The following is an 18,086-nucleotide window of genomic DNA, read 5'->3' as shown; positions in this document are numbered from 1 at the left end:
AAGGGATTGCAGTGATGATGGCTTCTCCACGGCCAGTGGTGGGAGGAAGCTGAAGATGAGGAGAAGAGAGAGACCCAGTGGTGTAGAGATTAAGCCATTGGCAAAGGAGAAGCCTGCAAGGTCTGGAACCTCCATCCAAGCCTGTTTGATGCAGGAACATGGGCATGAAGGTGTTTAACACCGCGTTAAAGCCTGTATGCCTTCTGCTGATAGAGTGTCTTGCTCTTTGTACCCCTGGAAGTGTGAGTTGTGAAGGTGGAGCAGGAGGAACGGGTGAAAACCACCCTAAAACTGGCTTTGGGGGTCTAAGGAAGCTGCAGGAACCCATCTCCATGATGAGCTGGTGACTCTGGCTTATCCTGGCCATGGGAAGCAGCGCTGTGGAGTGGGCACAGCAGCTCAGGGAGGATCCAATGCTGCCCAGCATTGGAGAGTGGAGAGCTGAGCCCCATGGACAGGCAGAGCAGGGCTGGCAGCCAGAGCTGGAGCACTTCCAGCAGGATCTGGGGAGCAGCAGGAGCAGGAGCAACACGGAGGTGACTTTGTCAGGGGTGACTTTCCAGCTGATGGTGTTTCATGCCCATCAGCTCCACGCTGTGGGGATGAAGGATGGCCAAGGTGTGAGCGCTGCTCTTCACTCTGCTCGAGGAGGATTTGGGATCATGGCTTGGAGGTCCTGCAGGCAGGGACTTTGTTGGTCATCTAAGGTGGCTTTGTGCAGCTGGAGGGATGTAAAGCACTTGGTGGGGAGAGTGGATTCAACTGCTTTGTCCCACTGAAACCCCTGTGGGTACGGGACAGCTCGCTGCACCCCACTACCCTGGGAGGGCAGGATCCCAGCGATGGCAATGGGAAGGCAACCGGGCTTTAGTGGGCAGGGAGTCAGGGCACTGGGGGACCTCAGCTGTGGAGCAGAGCCCTTCTGGAGGAGGCTAAAACCCTGATTTCTGCTTTGCCCCCGTTGAAGCTGGGGATGCGCCAGACCAAGGGATGCGGTAAGTGCCTCTGCACGGGCATGGGGGTTTAAACCTCTCCCTTGGGGGGGGATTCAAGCATCTCCGAGCCGGGTCCAGGTGATGTTTGAGAGGCAGAAAGGGCACAGCCGGGCCTTGGTTGGGGGGGGGGGGGCTGATTTATCCCATTAGAGCCCCCTCCCTGCTCGCAGCCCCCAGGACGGGTCCAGCCCCGCAGGTCCCCCCTCCCCGGCCGGGCCTCAGGGAGGACGGGGTTAAAGCTGCGGCTCCCGCACCGGCTCCGCGCCCGCCCTCCCCCCGCCTCCCGGCGGCGAGGAATTTCCTAAAACACCCAAAAAAAAGTGGGAAAATAATAATAATAATAATTAAAAAAACCCCAAACCCAACACCCCCCCACCCCCCTCGGGCCCCCACCCCCATCTCCGCCTTTAATACCAACAAACAAACTCCTCGGCTCTCCCTAAAGGAGGCGCCTTTGACCGGAGCGAGACGAGACCCGTCGGGCACCGGCATCGGCATCGCGGCACCCCCGGGACCCGGCACCTCGGCACCGGCATCTCTGTATCCCCGGGAACCGGCACCCCCCGGCACAGGCATCCCCGGCACCCCTGGGAACCGGCGTCTCTGCACCCCCGGCACCTCGGCACCGGCACCACCGGCACCAGGCACCCGACACCGGGGCAGAGACCGCGGCACCGCCGGGTACCGACAGCAGGAGCGAAGCCTCCCGGCACCGAGACCGAGCCATCACCGGGCACCGCACCGGGACCAGCACCGGGACATCGGGCAGAGGCACCCGCGGGCACCGGGACCGAAGCCGCCGGGCGCCGATCGCCGCGATGCTTCCCGGGGCAGGACCCCTCGCCTTCCTCCTCCGGTGCCTGCTGCTCCTCCTCGGCTCCGAGAGCCGCGCCCGGGCTCGTAAGTGTCCCCCCCCCCCCGCCGCTCCCCTCCACGGGTCCCTTTGTGCCTCAGTTTCCCCATCGCCGGGGTCCCCGGCACCATGAGGGTGGGACTACGCTTTGCGGGCATGGCCCCGGATACGGGGGTGCAGGTGCTGGTCCTCCATGTGCCAGCAAGCCAGGTCCCCCATCCTGCAGTGGTGGACACGCAGTGGTGTCCTCCACTACCTGCGCACACTGCTGGGTGCTGGTGAGGATGCTGGGGGCTGGAGGGGCTGGCAGGGATGTGCTGAAGGTCCGGGACCTTCCCGTGGGCTAGAAATGGTGCAGGGCAGGGAGCTGAGATGCAGCTCTTCCCCTGCACAGCTCCCGCTCAGCAAGGGCACATCTCCCCGCTGCGGGTGGACAGGCACATGGGCAATTTGGGGAAAGGATGCCCCCAGACCAAAGCTGGGGGCTTTTCTTCGTGTCCATCCCTTGTCCATCTCCATGTCCATCTCTTGCCCATCCCATGTTCTCACCTGCTTCTGCTCCCAGCTGGCAACTGGGATTTGGGATGGGAAAGGGATTTGTGCAGCGCTTCCTTGTTCAAGAAGCCTTGAAGGACTTGGCCAGGGCTGTTGAGGACTTGGGTAAGGCACTGGGACCCACTGGGCACCCCTACAACATCACAAAGCCACCTGAGCAAAGCAAAGCAGCACCCGCTGGGTCCCTCCGTGTATTCTCCTCTCTAATCCCAGCGGAGCCTGTCGGTGGCTGCATTAGGGTGATTGATGACCTGCCTGCTGCCAGCAGTGCCTTAGGCACTCGGCAAATAACCATCCTCCTGGAGCACTGACCCAGACTGTGAGCGCTGGATTTGCTTGTCCCGGCAGTGGAGCGTCCAGGGGGGAAAGGCAGGAGGATGGATGGGGCTGTGCAGAGCCCTTGGAGAGCAAAATCGGGGTGAGTTTGGCTACTTCCCCTTCCCTGGGCTCAGCCCGCAGCATCGTTCCTCGCACAAGGGATTTTGGGCTGACTCCGTGCCTCTGCCAGGGCTGTGTTACCCGTGGTACCCAGGTTAGGAGGAGGATGGAGACATCACCAGGAGGTTGAAGTAGGTGCTAGGTGAAGTCTTTGCTTTGCTGATGGAAGGAGAGTCCCTACATTGCACATAAACCGTGATGAATGGGGCAGTGGGGGGTTGTCTGCTTCGGGAGGAAGTGTTGGGGTCCTTTTGCATCCCTTGTGATGGTGATAAAGGGCTGGAGACTGCGGGACAGGGGCAGGGAAGTCCGGGATCTCCTCTCTGCATCACTTTGGCAGTGCTGAGGGTACATCCCATGGCGCTGGGGGCTCCAGGAGCCCCATGCCTGAAGGTAGAGGGGTCTGGGTGATGACACCCTCATCCTCCTCCATCCACCTCTACCCTTCATTGCCTCGCGTTTATCTCTGCGCTGAGCACTCGGGGAGGATGAAGACAAGAACAAATTAGCTCCGAGCAGCCTCATCAGCCAAGAGACCTCCAGTGTCGCGGCTAAAAATAGGTGAGGAGCAGAAACACTCGGGCTCGAAGGCAAGTCAGAAAGGAGGAATTTGCCCACAGAAACAGGCTATTTTAGGGGATTTACACTGTGAGCCGAGAGGCTGTCAGGGGCACAGGTTACTGGGCTGGATGCGTTGCGGGTGAGCAACGCGGCAGCAACAGCTGAGTGCAGGGATGGTTTGGCTGGAGGCATTTAAAGCCAGCATCTCTGGAGAGCACGGGGCAGGGGTGTTCTCCAGGAGCTGGGGGAGTTACTGCTTCATTTCATTTCATTTCTAATGTGGCTCCTGCAGAAAAAGGGAGCTCATGGGGTCTGTTCTATGAGTTTGGACCCGGTGTGATGGGGGAGTGGGTGGTCCAAGAGGGGAAGGAGTGGGATGAAAAGCAAACCCTACCTGTGGACAGGGTAAGGGAGAGGTGATGCCTGCACATCCTACTTTAGACACCCAAGAATCCCCTTGGGAAGGAGCAGGGGGAGCAGAACCCCTGTCTGCTGCTCACAGAGGCCCTGAGGATGCTCTGGATGCAGGACTTGGTTCCTCCACCCTGGGGAGCTCAGGGATGCTCCATGAGGCTCAGTTGCATGTTTCCAGGCTCCCACAGAGCCAAGAAGGAATTCCCAGCCCAGGACTGAGTGAGGCGAGGGTGTGGGAAGTGATCTGGATGTGAGCAGAGCCATTGGGATGCCGCATGCCAAGGGCTGGGTGCGTTTTAAGCAGTCCCCTCTGAGCTGCGGTTGCACTTTAAGCCCTCCGTAAACACAGGGCTGTCACGGGAGTGCTGGGACTTTCTGTTCCAGACACTGCTTCTTACACCTTATTTATGGCTGCTTTTAAAACCTACAAACTGCCTTGCATAAAATAAAGCATAAAATGTTCATGCTTTATTTATGTCTATTCATTTATATTTATTAAGTTTATAATGATCAAGCATAAGATGTTTGGGTGCCATGGTTTAGTGGGAGGTGTCCGTGCCCATGGCAGGGGGTTGGAACTGGATGATCTTGAGGTCCTTTCCAACCCAAACCATTCCATGACTCTATAAACACAGCCCCTGTGCCTGGCGTGGGGCTGCCAGGCAGGTGTGGGACCCCCACAAAGGCTCCTGGGGCCGTGAGCATGGCTCAGATGGGTCCAACTTGGTGGCGAGCTGTGAGGGGACTGCCTGGGATGCAGAGACATAGAAAGGTTTGGGATGCAGGGACCTTAAAGCTCCTCCAGCCCCAACCCCTGCCACGGGCAGGGACCCCTTCCATAGAGCAGCTTGCTCCAAGCCCCTGTGTCCAACCTGGCCTTGAACACTGCCAGGGATGGGGCAGCCACAGCTTCTCTGGGCACCCTGTGCCAGCGCCTCAGCACCCTCACAGGGAAGAGCTTCTGCCTTATCTCCAACCTGAACTTCCCTGTTTCAGTTTGAACCCATCACCCCTTGTCCTATCACTGCAGTCCCTAATGAAGAGTCCCTCCCCAGCATCCTTGCAGCCCCCTTCACACACTGGAAGCTGCTCTGAGGTCTCCACACAGCTTCTCTTCTCCAGGCTCAACAGCTCCAGTGTTCTCAGCCTGGCTCCATACAGGAGCTGCTCCAGCCCCTGCTCATCCTCGTGGCCTCCTCTGGACTCCCTCCAACAGCTCCATGTCCTTATGTTGAGGACCCCAGAACTGCACCCAGTGCTGCAAGTGGGGTCTCACCAGAGCAGAGCAGAGGGGCAGGATCACCTCCTTCAGAGACCCCCTGCACGTGGGATGAAACAGGGGCGAAACAGGGTGACACCTGTGGGGCATTCCGGTAGCATCCTTGTTGGAGGCACTTTGGTGCCTGGAGTGAAAGTCCCTGCCAGGGAGACTGCGGCATGGGGCTGGTGGAGGCTTGCTGCTGCAGGTGAGCAAACTGGGAGAGGTTTGTGCCTTCATGTTCTCTGCTTTGGGGTCTTGCAGGTGCATTAGTCCCTCTCTAGACACAGGTCAAGGCTTTACCTGCAGTAGGGCCTCACTTCTGTGGACTCTTGTGTGTCCTGTAGCACGTCTTGGGGGCTTGGAGCAAGCTGCTCTATGGAAGGGGTCCCTGCCCATGGCAGGGGTTGGAGCTGGAGGAGCTTTGAGGTCCCTTCAACCCAAACCATTCGGTGCTTCTATGATTCTATGACCCCATGATTCTATGATTCTTGTATTTGAGAAGTGGTCAGATGGGACCCGTTCCTGAAGGCATTTACAGTGGGAAACACCCCCCTTTCCACCTCTACTCCTGCTTCCAGGTCCCTTAGGGCCACCTCCAAGCACAGAGCAATCAGCAAGCTCAGATTGGGTCTCCATGGTGGCATGGACCATGCTGGGCCGTTGTCATCTCCTTACCTAGGGAAGGGAAACAAGGTGGTGGCTTCACCTGGCTCCTTTGGTCCTGCAGCTTTGCAAACCCGCTGCAGCTCCAGAGCCCTCTCTGGCAAAGCAGAAGTGAAACAAGGTGACTTTTGTGAGCCTGCCGCTGCTGAAGATGCGATAAATGAGGTGACTGAGGGGCACGGGAGCAATTGGCTGCCACAAATGGCTTTTGACTCCGAGCGGAGGGGGAAGATCTCCAAAGTTTGGCCTCGGAGAATGAAATTATTAATCCTGGCATGGGAAAAAATGATCTAAACTTTTAAACCTCCTCCATCCCTCCATCCATCCCTCCCTCCATCAGTCCATCCATCCATCCCTCCCTCCATCCCTCCATCCATCCCTCCATCCATCAGTCCATCCCTCCATCCCTCCATCCATCCCTCCATCCATCCACCCCTCCATCCATCCCTCCATCCATCCCTCCATCCACCCATCCGTCCATCATCCATCCCTCCCTCCATCCATCCCTCCATCCATCCATCCGTCCATCATGCACCCATCCCTCCATCCATCCCTCCATCCATCCATCCCTCCATCCGTCCCTCCCTCCCTCCCTCCCTTCATCCATCAAACCATCCACCCCTGCATCCATTCATCCATCATCCATCCATCATGCATCCATCCATCCATCCATCCCTCCCTCCATCCCTTCTTCCCTTCATCCATCCCTCCCTTCCTCCATCTATCCATCCATCCATCCATCCATCCATCCATCCATCCATCCATCCATCCATCCCTCCATCCCTCCCTCCATCCATCCAACCATCCATCCATCTATCCCTCCATCCATCCAACCATCCATCTATCTATCCCTCCATCCCTCCCTCCCTCCCTCCCTCCCTCCCTCCCTCCCTCCATCAAACCATCCACCCCTGCATCCATTCATCCATCATCCATCCATCCTTCCATCCCTCCATCCCTCCATCCCTCCCTCCCTCCCTTCATTCATCCCTCCCTTCCTCCATCCATCCATCCATCCATCCATCCATCCATCCATCCATCCATCCATCCCTCCATCCATCCATCCATCCATCCATCCCTCCATCCATCCATCCATCCATCCATCCATCCATCCCTCCCTCCCTCCCTCCCTCCCTCCCTCCCTCCATGCATCCCCAAACATGCTGCTGCCTCAGGCCCAAGCCCCATCACACAACTGAGACGTGGACAAGTGTCTGCTGCTGCCCATGGTTGCCAGGCAGCTTTCATGTGACCATCAGGCCCTCTGCACACATGAATCAAGCTGCTCTCGAGGGCTGGACCCAAACCAGGGCTCCACTTGGGATTAAATGCTTGGAGGAAGCAGCCAACTGGCATGGGAGCCTGCAAGCCGAGCGGGGCCGCCGCGCACAGAGGCAACTTCATCTCTTCCCCCGCAGCGTAATTCATGAGGATGCTGCAAGCAGGGAAGAATGAAGTCGTTTTCTCACCCTTTGGCTATGAGAAACGATGGTTTCTTCTTCTTTTTTTGTGGAGTTTTGTGGAGTTTTATGCCTTTTTCGTCTGGGTTTCTGCAGTTCCCAGCCCCATTGTCCTCGTTCCTGTGTGGTTTGCTGTAAGCACATGTCCTGTGTGGCTGGAAATATGGGTGTGCTGAGTTGTGAAGAGGCTTGGAGCAGGCTATGGGGACAATGTAAAGAGCTGACGGCCCTGCCTTGGCAGAGGGGATGGGCTAGGTGATATCCAGAGCTCACTTCCAACCCTAGTGATTCTGTGTTTCTATGTAGGCAAAAGGAAGGAAAATGCTTCTGCCTGTGCCTCTGGTGGCATCCACCCCAAAAGTAACTCAAATCTCCACCGCTGCAGATGCAACGTGGCCCCATAGCGCTGTGCTTGGGCTAGGTGGTGTGGGCAGTGGTGGCCACCTCCTCTGAAGGAATAACTTGGAGAATCAAGTGCTTGAAGCCATCAACTCAATGAGGAGCTCAGGGTTGCTGGCAGGCTCACAGGGATTGAGTTGGAATCATAGCAGCCTTCCAGTGTCTGAAGGGGGTCTATAGGGATGCTGGAGACGGACTCTTCATCAGGGACTGCAGTGATAGGACAAGGGGTGATGGGCTCAAACTGAAACAGGGGAAGTTTAGATTGGAGATAAGGAGGAAATTCTTCCCTGTGAGGGTGCTGAGGCACTGGAATGGGTTGCCCAGGGAGGTTGTGAATGCTCCATCCCTGGCAGTGTTCAAGGCCAGGTTGGACAGAGCCTTGGGTGCCATGGTTTAGTGTGAGGTGTCCCTGCCCATGGCAGGGGGGTTGGAACTGGATGATCTTAAGATCCTTTCCAACCCAAACCATTCTATGATTCTGTGATTCTATAATTCTATGAAAGGGACCCATAAAGAGCATCATAGACCCATAAGGCTGCCCTTCCCAGTGGTCACAGGGTCTGGCCATGGTAGAGCATTGCTTGGGTCTATCCTGAGTTGGGCTGGGTCAGCCTGGAGAAGAGAAGGCTCCTGAAGGGGAGACCTGAGAGCAGCTCCAGTGCCTAAAGGGGCTGCAGGAAAGCTGGAGAGGGGCTTGGGACAAGGGCCTGTAGGGCTAAGAATGATCTTGGAGCAAGCTGCTCCAGTGGAAGGTGTCCCTGCCCGAGGCAGGGGTTGGAGCTGGAGGAGCTTTAGGCTCCCTTCCAACCCAAACCACTTTGGCATCCTATGGTCAGGAGCTGAAGGGGATGTGTCTGCCCACTGCAGCGTTTTGGTATGGGTTTTGCCTCGGTGGCAGGAGAAACGCTTTGAGCAGGTGGCACCTCCAGCTTTGGCAAGGGACAGCACTGGCCAGGCTCTCTGAATCACTGCTGTGTCCCTGCTGCCAGCGCAGAGCATGGGATGGCCATAAACTGTAACACAACAAGGTTCACCTCAACAGCAGGAACAGCTCCTTTACGTTGAGAGGTATCCGAGCCCTGGCAGCGGAGTCTCCATCTCTGGAGACATTCAAACCCCACCATGGACACGGTCCTATTTAAGCCTTGCCTTGGCAGGGGGTTGATCTCCAGACGTCCCTTCCAGCCCTAATGGTCTTGTCGTAGTTTTAGCATCATTGGGGTGCTGAATGCCACTGGGCTCGTTTTGGGCACCTCTGAGGAGTCCTTCCAGCAGCACAGCAGGCTCAGCACCCACCAGCTTGCCTGTATTCACACGATGGGCTGCAGGAGCTGGGCCCCATGCCTTCAAAACCAGCCCTTTCCCCTCTCCCCACATCCCCAGGGCACCACAAGCTTTTAAAAGACCCATAAATGCTTCAGGGAGCGTAAATATCTCCACTACCTTGAGCAACGTCATCGCCCAAACTACCTCAAATCCCCCCGATGACATAACCCTTAAATCACCTCCAGCTTTTAGTGGGGCTTTGGGCACCGAAAGCACCAATAACACACATTCATGGAAGAACTTAAGCCCTGGAATGTTCCCCCTGGCTGCTTGGGGCTTGGGGAGACATCACAAGAGAGCAGGAGCTGGGCTGTGGTGGGAGTTATGGGGTCTGGGTTCCTGCACGTTCAGTTGGGGTCAGAGCTTGGGCCTGCAGGACCGGTGATGCTTTTTGATGTGAGTGTTAGGGATGGCTGAGTTGGGCTTCCTGTGGGGAGTATGGGCATGACCTGGGCATGGTTTTGTCCCACAGGTCCTGCTGTGGGCTGGCCTCATCCTGCCAAAGAGTTATAGAATGATAGAATAGTTTGGGTTGGAAGTGACCCCAAAGCTCATCCAGTCCAACCCCCTGCAATGAGCAGGGACATCTTCATCTCGATCAGGTTGCCCAGAACCACATCCAGCCTGGCCTCACGTATCTCCAGGGATGAGGCATCCATCACCTCTCTGGGCAACCTGTGCCAGTGTTTTACCACCCTCATTGTAAGGGATTATCACTCTGGTCCCTGGTGAAGAGTCCCCCTCAGCATCCTTGTAGCCCCCTTCAGACCCTGCCCCAGCTCTTCCCGTCCCATTCTCTCACAGAGCTTCTGGTTGTCTTTCAGGGCCGGACGTGTTCTGTGACTTCAATGGCAAGAAGTACAGCCCGGGGGAGAGCTGGCACCCCTACCTGGAGCCGCAGGGGCTGATGTACTGCATCCGCTGCAGCTGCTCCGAGGCAGGTCCCGCCGAGGTGCCCTGTGCCGTGGGGGGGATGCTGCTGCAATGGCCATTGGCTTGGCAGCTTTAAAGCAGATGAGGTTTAAAGCAGGTCTAATTTGACCAGAAAAGCCCTTTCCAGTCCCATATGGACATCGGATTCATCTCTTTCCTTTTGAAAATACCCCCTGTCGCCATAGGGTGGTGGGGTCACCTTATGAGGGAGCTATCTCAGTAGCGTTGGTGGGCTGCAGGCTCAGGGCTGCAGTGGGACCATGGGTGGTGTTTGATGAGACCATGAGCTGGTTGGGGTTAACCTGGGGATGGAGATCTCCATGGCTGGGTTGACCTGGGGATGGAGACCTCCTTGGCTGGGTTGACCTGGGGATGGAGACCTCCATGGCTGGGTTGACCTGGAGATGGAGATCTCCATGGCTGGGTTGACCTGGGGATGGAGATCTCCATGGCTGGGTTGACCTGGGGATGGAGACCTCCTTGGCTGGGTTGACCTGGGGATGGAGACCTCCTTGGCTGGGTTGACCTGGGGATGGAGACCTCCATGGCTGGGTTGACCTGGAGATGGAGATCTCCATGGCTGGGTTGACCTGGGGATGGAGATCTCCATGGCTGGGTTGACCTGGGGATGGAGACCTCCTTGGCTGGGTTGACCTGGGGATGGAGATCTCCATGGCTGGGTTGACCTGGGGATGGAGACCTCCATGGCTGGGTTGACCTGGGGATGGAGACCTCCTTGGCTGGGTTGAACTGGGGATGGAGACCTCCTTGGCTGGGTTGACCTGGGGATGGAGACCTCCTTGGCTGGGTTGAACTGGGGATGGAGATCTCCATGGCTGGGTTGACCTGGGGATGGAGACCTCCTTGGCTGGGTTGAACTGGGGATGGAGACCTCCTTGGCTGGGTTGACCTGGGGATGGAGACCTCCTTGGCTGGGTTGACCTGGGGATGGAGATCTCCATGGCTGGGTTGACCTGGGGATGGAGATCTCCATGGCTGGGTTGACCTGGGGATGGAGACCTCCTTGGCTGGGTTGAACTGGGGATGGAGACCTCCATGGCTGGGTTGACCTGGGGATGGAGACCTCCTTGGCTGGGTTGACCTGGGGATGGAGATCTCCATGGCTGGGTTGACCTGGGGATGGAGATCTCCATGGCTGGGTTGACCTGGGGATGGAGACCTCCTTGGCTGGGTTGAACTGGGGATGGAGACCTCCTTGGCTGGGTTGACCTGGGGATGGAGACCTCCTTGGCTGGGTTGACCTGGGGATGGAGACCTCCTTGGCTGGGTTGACCTGGGGATGGAGACCTCCTTGGCTGGGTTGAACTGGGGATGGAGACCTCCTTGGCTGGGTTGAACTGGGGATGGAGACCTCCTTGGCTGGGTGAGCTACACCAGCACAATCTGTTGTGATAATGTGCCCACCATCCAACATCTCCCTCCTCTGGCAGGGGTGAACGTGGAGCTGAATGAACCTTCTCTGACTCTGTCTCTCCCCAGAATGCCAACATCAGGTGCTACCGGATCCAGTGCCCGGCTCTGCAATGTGCCAGCTCCGTCACGGACCCTCAGCAGTGCTGCCCGCGGTGCCTTGGTAGGTGGACATCCCATGGGGAGAGGGTGACAAGGTGGCCATGGTCCTGCAATCTCCGGGCAGCCTGTACCTGCACTTCTGCCTTATCACCAGCCGAAATCTCCCCTGTTTCAGTCTGAACCCATCACCCCTTTTCCTATCACTGCAGTCCCTGATGAAGAGTCCCTCCCCAGCATCCTTGTAGCCCCCTTCACACACTGGAAGCTGCTCTGAGGTCTCCACACAGCTTCTCTTCTCCAGGCTCAACAGCCCCAATGTTCTCATCCTGTCAAACCCTTCCAGGTTTCACCTCTGTGCTGAGCTCAGCAGGCTCAGGGCAGCCCCGTTCTCCCGAAGCTTTATGACCATGCGATGCCCTGGCCACTTCTTCCTGGGGTGTCAACAGCTCCTCACCCTTTTGGCTTGGGTTGGCGGGGAAGCCGCTGAGCATCCGTGCGACGCCGGTGCCTGGCTCTCATCCTGTTGCTTCCTCATCTTTTGCAGAGCCACATTCCCCTTCTGGCCTGCGGGCACCCCTCAGGTCCTGCCAGTACAACGGGACAAGCTACCAGCAAGGGGAGATGTTCACCACCAGCGAGCTCTTCCCCAGCCGCCAGCCGAACCAGTGTGTGCAGTGCAGCTGCTCCGTAAGCGACCAGCGAGCCCAGGGGAGGCAGGGGAGGGGGCTCGGGCTCTGCTCCTGCACCCCGACAGCTCCCACCAGGGCACAGACCTCATTGAGGACCACTGGGGGCATCCATGGTGGGATGGTTTGTCATCAGGATGGGGCTGTCAGTGCAGGAGGTTGAGCTTCCTCTGAAAGGGAGCTGGGTTCTCCCTGCCCGGTGACTAAGGACCACTACAGAGATGGGTGCTTCCCTCTCTTTGATCCCAAGCAGGGTCCATTAGGCCCTGAGGTTGGAGCACAAAGCACTCTCCTGCATCTCCTTCCCAAAGGGAACAGCATGAACAAGCTGCTCCAACAGTGGGTTATGCACTGGAGATCCCACAGGCCAGTTCTGGGGGTCCTTGGGGTGGGCAGGGGACAGCCCTATCCCCACTGAGCACAATGGGGTTCTTTGCCTGCTGTGAGGACCAGGGCTTTGGGGCTCTCCATGCAGCATTCAGCTATCCCACCTGCCCCACTGAGGCATCCTATGGCAGATGGACAGCAGAGAGGACACCCAGGAGCCTTTCCACGTGTGTTCTAGCTGCAGAACAGATGGAGTTTGTAGGTGGGAGAGCTCAGCATGCTTGGCAAGCAACAGCAACAGGAGGTACCAGCTCTTGGGCTTCGGAAGCTCCTGGGATGTGGAGCTGGTGAGATTGAGTGAGCTCCAGAAAGGATTTGGTGGCTCCAAACCACTGCTGGGTGCCTGGATCTCATGGTGGCACCAAACCACTGCTGGGTGCCTGGATCTCATGGTGGCACCAAACCACTGCTGGGTGCCTGGATCTCATGGTGGCACCAAACCACTGCTGGGTGCCTGGATCTCATGGTGGCACCAGCAGCCAGCTCCTGCCCTGCCTGGATGGAGCTCACCACCCCTTGATCTTCATTCTGTTTGCTTGGACTTGAGGGGAGGCTGAACCTAGAGCTGAGATGAGCTTGAGCACCAGGAGCTGGGCTCCCCTGGAACCCCCTGCAGCATCTTCATCCCCAGCCTCTGGGCCATTGATGTGCAGCGCCATGCCCTGGAGAAGGGCCATGCATGTGCTTTCCAGGCTGCCCACACAAAGCATCTACAGGAAGCATCTGCCTTTTACACCCACCTGCAATGACTCTGCACGTCCTCGATGGTCCTGCTTGCCCTGCCTGAGGGCTCTGATAGTGGTTCAGGATGCTGAGTGCTCCTCAGCACACAGGGAGTGCCCATTGCCAGCAGTGGAGGGATGCTCCTTCTCCATGAGCCTCCAGCAATGCCGTGAGACCGGAGCTGGCTGCGCTCTGCCCTGAGCTCTTCCAGAGGCTGGGATCCTGTGAAAGCCCATCACCACCAAGTCCTGACAGGGCTGCCTTGGGAGCTGGCAGCAGCTCTGAGGAAGGTGTGTGGAGCGTGGAGCCCTGCCTGCCAGGAGCTGAGTGTCAGCAGATGAATGGAGCAGCTCCTCCTCCTGGAGAGGGAGCGAGGAAGGGGGACTGGAGGTGCCGATGCTGGGCTGGGATGCTGGGAGGAACTGCTCATGCTGGCTGCAAGCCTCTGCCATAACAGAGGGCTGCAGACATGGCTTTCACCACCCATCATACAGAGCCTTTGCATGGGAGCAGGCTCCACGGGTCTGCGCTTTGCTTCCAGCAAGTAATTGGCCTAAGCTTGGCCAGGAAAGAAAGAAGAGTGAGAAAGCCCAAATCGCCTCCTCCTCTCATGCCAAGAGCACGCACGCTGTGGTTGCCATCAGCTTGATAGCGAAGTATGCGTAAAGCTGGTCTGAGCCCTTGGTGATTGTGCACACCTTGGAGCTGGGGGGCGAAAGGAATAGCTGAGGTGTAGGAATCACACAGCTTCTGAGGCTGCATCCTCTCATAGGGAGCCCAGCTGGGTGCCAGCCCATCACCTAGGGACAAACACCAGGAGGGAGCACTTGAATCCAACTCTGTGTGCAGGCCTGGCCCTGCTTTCCCATCCCATCGCATCCCATCCCATCCCATCCCATCCCATCCCATCCCATCCCATCCCATCCCATCCCATCCCATCCATCCCATCGCATCCCATCGCATCCATCCCGTCCCATCCCATCCCATCCCATCCCATCCCATCCATCCCATCGCATATATCCCATCCCATCGCATCCATCCCGTCCCATCCCATCCCATCCCATCCCCTCCCATCCCATCCATCCCATCGCATCCATCCCATCCCATCGCATCCATCCCATCCCATCCCATCCCATCCCATCCATCCCATTGCATATATCCCATCCCATCGCATCCATCCCGTCCCATCCCATCCCATCCCATCCATCCCATCCCATACATCCCATCCTTGCCTTTCTTGCCTTACCCTAGCTTAGCAGCGCTTCCATCCGATCCCATCCCATCCCATCCCATCCCATCCATCCCATCCCATCCCATCCCATCCCATCCCATCCCATCCCATCCATCCCATCCCATCCCATCCATCCATCCCGTCCCATCCCATCCCATCCCATCCCATCCCATCCATCCCATCGCATATATCCCATCCCATCTCATCCCATCCCATCCCATCCCATCCCATCCCATCCCATCCCATCCCATCCCATCCCATCTCATCGCATCCATCCCATCCCATCGCATCCATCCCGTCCCATCCCATCCCATCCATCCCATCGCATATATCCCATCCCATCGCATCCATCCCGTCCCATCCCATCCCATCCCATCCATCCCATTGCATACATCCCATCCCATTCCATCGCATACATCCCATCCCATCCCATCCCATCCCATCCCATCCCATCCCATCGCATCCATCCCATCCCATCTCATCCCATCCCATCCCATCCCATCCCATCCCATCCCATCCCATCCCATCCCATCCCATCCCATCCCATCCCATCCATCGCATCCCATCCATCCCATCGCATCGCATCCATCCCATCCCATCCCATCCCATCACATCCATCCCATCCCATCCCATCCACCGCTGTCCCCAGGAGCTCCGTGTCCTTGTCAGAGGCCCTGGCCCTCCCTCAGGCTCTGTTTATCCAGCAGGATAATGCCTTGGATACGAAGAGGAAAATCCAGGGATGGAGTGTTGCAGGGGCTGTGTCCGATGCGCTCAGCTGCTGGAACAGCTGCAGGAACAGCTGGTCTAAACCTCCCTGAGACCTCCCAGAGACCAGATCCGCTGGGAGAAATCCTGCTTTTTATCACACTTGCTCTTTGCCACCGGGAGCAGGTCTTTGCCATGAGCCTCTGCTCAGGAGGAGAAGGAAGGAAGAGGCTGCGTGGCCAAACCCTGCTCCCTGCAGGTCTGCATCCCATGGAGGGCCCTGAAGCAGAAGCCTGGTTTGGGTTGCTCCATCCTCCACCACATCCTCTTGTTGACCAAACCTTCTTCCTCCTCTTCACATCCCTTTCACAGCGGTTTGGCTTCCTGGTGGGAGAAGAAGCTGCTGTGGCTTGGTTTGCTATGGGTATCATTGGTTAACCTCTTGGCTTTGGTTGGCTGAGAGCTTGTGGACACCTGGTTCATGGAGGAGAGGCCCTTGCTGTTGAGGTCCGGGTGCTGCTGTGCTGCTGAACATCCTTTTTTACCCTCCTGCAAAGCAGCCAAACCTCATCCCTGCAGCAAACAAGTGCAAGTCCACTGACTGAGGAGGGATTGGGATGCAACAAGGTCAAGATCGGCCTTGACCTGTGGTCTTCAGCTTGAATCACTACAGGAATGATGTTTCCTGAGCTAACCAGCACGCCAGTGGAAGGTTACATTTGCACCTCCATCCATAGCTCTTGATCCAGTGTCTTTGTGAGCTTGGCTCTGGTGCTACTGGATAACCCAAGAGGGAGGGCAGAGCAGAGCTGTGGAGCTGGGTCTGGCTTCAGCATCATCACTCTTCCCCTTTCCACTTGCCTCTTCCAGGTCCTTGTCCTGGGAGATGCCAGAGGAAAGGCTCTTTGAGCTGGTGGCTGTTGTGCAGCCTTTCCAAGTGTGTGGTGGCCATTTCAATGTGGCAGCACTGATGATGCTTGAGAGGAAGGCGCTGCCTCCCTCTCCTTGGGGAATACCCCCCCCATTCTTGCTCTTGGCCATGAGCATGCCAGGAGAGGACACCACAGACCATGTTCCACCCCACAGGACGGAGCTTGCACGCACAGATCTTCATCCCTCATCAGCTGATAGACTGGTGGTAGTTGAGGATGGATTCCTGGCTGGCTTTTGATTTAGGATCGATCTGACACCCCGCACACAGGACATAGAGCCCTGTCCATCTCTTCATGATGCTGATGATGCTTTTGTTGCTCCTGCTCTCCTAGGAAGGCCAGATCTACTGTGGCTTGGTGACCTGCCCGGAGCTCCTGTGTTCCTCTCCCCTCACCGTGCCGGATTCCTGCTGCCAGGTCTGCAAAGGTAATGAAGGGCCCAGGAGCTGCTCTTATGTGAGGGTGGGGAGACCCCAGAGGGTTGCCACCGGCTGGCAGGAGCCCCCTGAAGCCACTGTGGCACGATTTGGGAAGCCTGTGCTGTAAATCAGAGCTGTTCCTCTGTCTTGGCTGCATCATAAAACTAAAGATGAGGGCTTCCCCTCCGCATCTACTCGCGTCCTGCCTCCCTGCAGCCCATACACTGCGGAGTGAGGAGGGCATCAGGCTCCACGTCTCCAGGTGAGACAGACTCAGGAGGAAAAGAGCAGGTTCCCTCCTTGCTGACAACGAGCTCACAGCACAAAAGGACTCTTTGCCACGAAGCTGGAAGGCCGTGGTGGTCTCCTGGCCCCGGACGTAGAATGAGCTCCTTCCAAACCCTCCTCCTGTGCAGTTTGTGTTCCTCCCGCTTGGGTTTTGGTGCAGCTGGGACCTGTCCTTGACTTGGTGGCAAATGTCTTCGGATTTCTTTTCTTTTGAATCAGAGACCTCAGAGCAGCTCACAGTGTCTGAAGGGGGCTACAAGGATGCTGGGGAGGGACTCTTCATCAGGGACTGCAGTGATAGGACAAGGGGTGATGGGTTCAAACTGAAACAGGGGAAGTTCAGGTTGGAGATAAGGCAGAAGCTCTTCCCTGTGAGGGTGCTGAGGCACTGGCACAGGGTGCCCAGAGAAGCTGTGGCTGCCCCATCCCTGGCAGTGTTCAAGGCCAGGTTGGACACAGGGGCTTGCAGCAAGCTGCTCCAGTGGAAGGGGTCCCTGCCCATGGCAGGGGATGGAGCTGGAGGAGCTTTAAGGTCCCTTCCAACCCAAACCATTCCATGATTCACAGTTTTTCTTTCACTTCTCCCTTCCCTCCTGCCACCATAAGCACCTCCTTCATTTGCTCTCCAAAGCTACAAGCTGTTAAAGATGATGCAGAGAGAGGTCCAAATTTTGGGGTAGATTTTGGCTGTTATCAGTTTGGTTTGATGATTTTGAGTATTTTGGGGGGAGTGGGGTGGGTTTTATGTTTGGTTTTATTCTTTTCATTTGGGGATGCATCCAAAGCTGTGCAGCAGGCCTTGGTTATATGTTAATATAAACGTTAAGTATCCCAGATAAGGAATAAGTTGGAGCTTAAATCCTCAAGAGGGTTTCTGTTTCTGATAAGGACAGCTCTGCTTTCAGGAGGGGAGAGACCCTCTACATAAGTACTGAGAGCCAAAGGCTTTGAATTCCAGCCCCACTGGACCCTGCTTCCTCCTGTGAGCAGGGGAAAGCTGCGCATCACCCCTGCGCTTTCCTCCTCTGTGCCCTGACAGTGAGTCAGATTTAAGGTCCCTTCCAGCCCAAACCAGTCTGGGATTCTCTGATTCTATCTCCATCACCTCACACGTTAACTCTGCGGTGTTTTCATGCCACCTCCCTTCAGCAGCCACAAGGCCACGTCCTTCTCGGAGCTGAGCTGTTGTTAACAGCGGGGAGAAAAGGGTGTTTGGGGTATGGCACCCGTCTGATGGGAATTAAAGCTCCTCTGCACTCACAGCACCGTGAAGGGAGCTGCTTGCAGTCAAGGAGAGCAGATCCTCACCCGGCCCCGC

At 57.0% G+C, this 18,086-nt stretch overlaps 1 protein-coding gene across 1 annotated transcript in view; it reads left to right on the top strand.

The window, feature by feature from the left end:
- The first annotated feature begins 1,653 nt into the window (after window positions 1-1,653).
- CHRDL2 (chordin like 2) overlaps window positions 1,654-18,086 on the top strand; it is a 29,424-nt gene continuing 12,991 nt past the window's right edge. Inside the window, exons 1-5 of the mRNA XM_057421191.1 lie at window positions 1,654-1,895; window positions 9,753-9,865; window positions 11,362-11,455; window positions 11,939-12,081; window positions 16,395-16,488. Of these exons, the coding sequence (XP_057277174.1) occupies window positions 1,814-1,895; window positions 9,753-9,865; window positions 11,362-11,455; window positions 11,939-12,081; window positions 16,395-16,488 (526 nt within the window). The 5' untranslated portion in view covers window positions 1,654-1,813. The remainder of the gene's footprint in view (window positions 1,896-9,752; window positions 9,866-11,361; window positions 11,456-11,938; window positions 12,082-16,394; window positions 16,489-18,086) is intronic.

Source organism: Pezoporus wallicus, unplaced genomic scaffold (assembly GCF_028554395.1).
Source record: "Pezoporus wallicus isolate ANWC-B61680 ecotype Strahan unplaced genomic scaffold, APGP_CSIRO_Pwel_v1 contig_8372, whole genome shotgun sequence".
Taxonomy (NCBI): domain Eukaryota; kingdom Metazoa; phylum Chordata; class Aves; order Psittaciformes; family Psittacidae; genus Pezoporus; species Pezoporus wallicus.
Note: the sequence above shows the minus strand (reverse complement) of the source record. Positions and strands in the feature narration are given on the sequence as shown.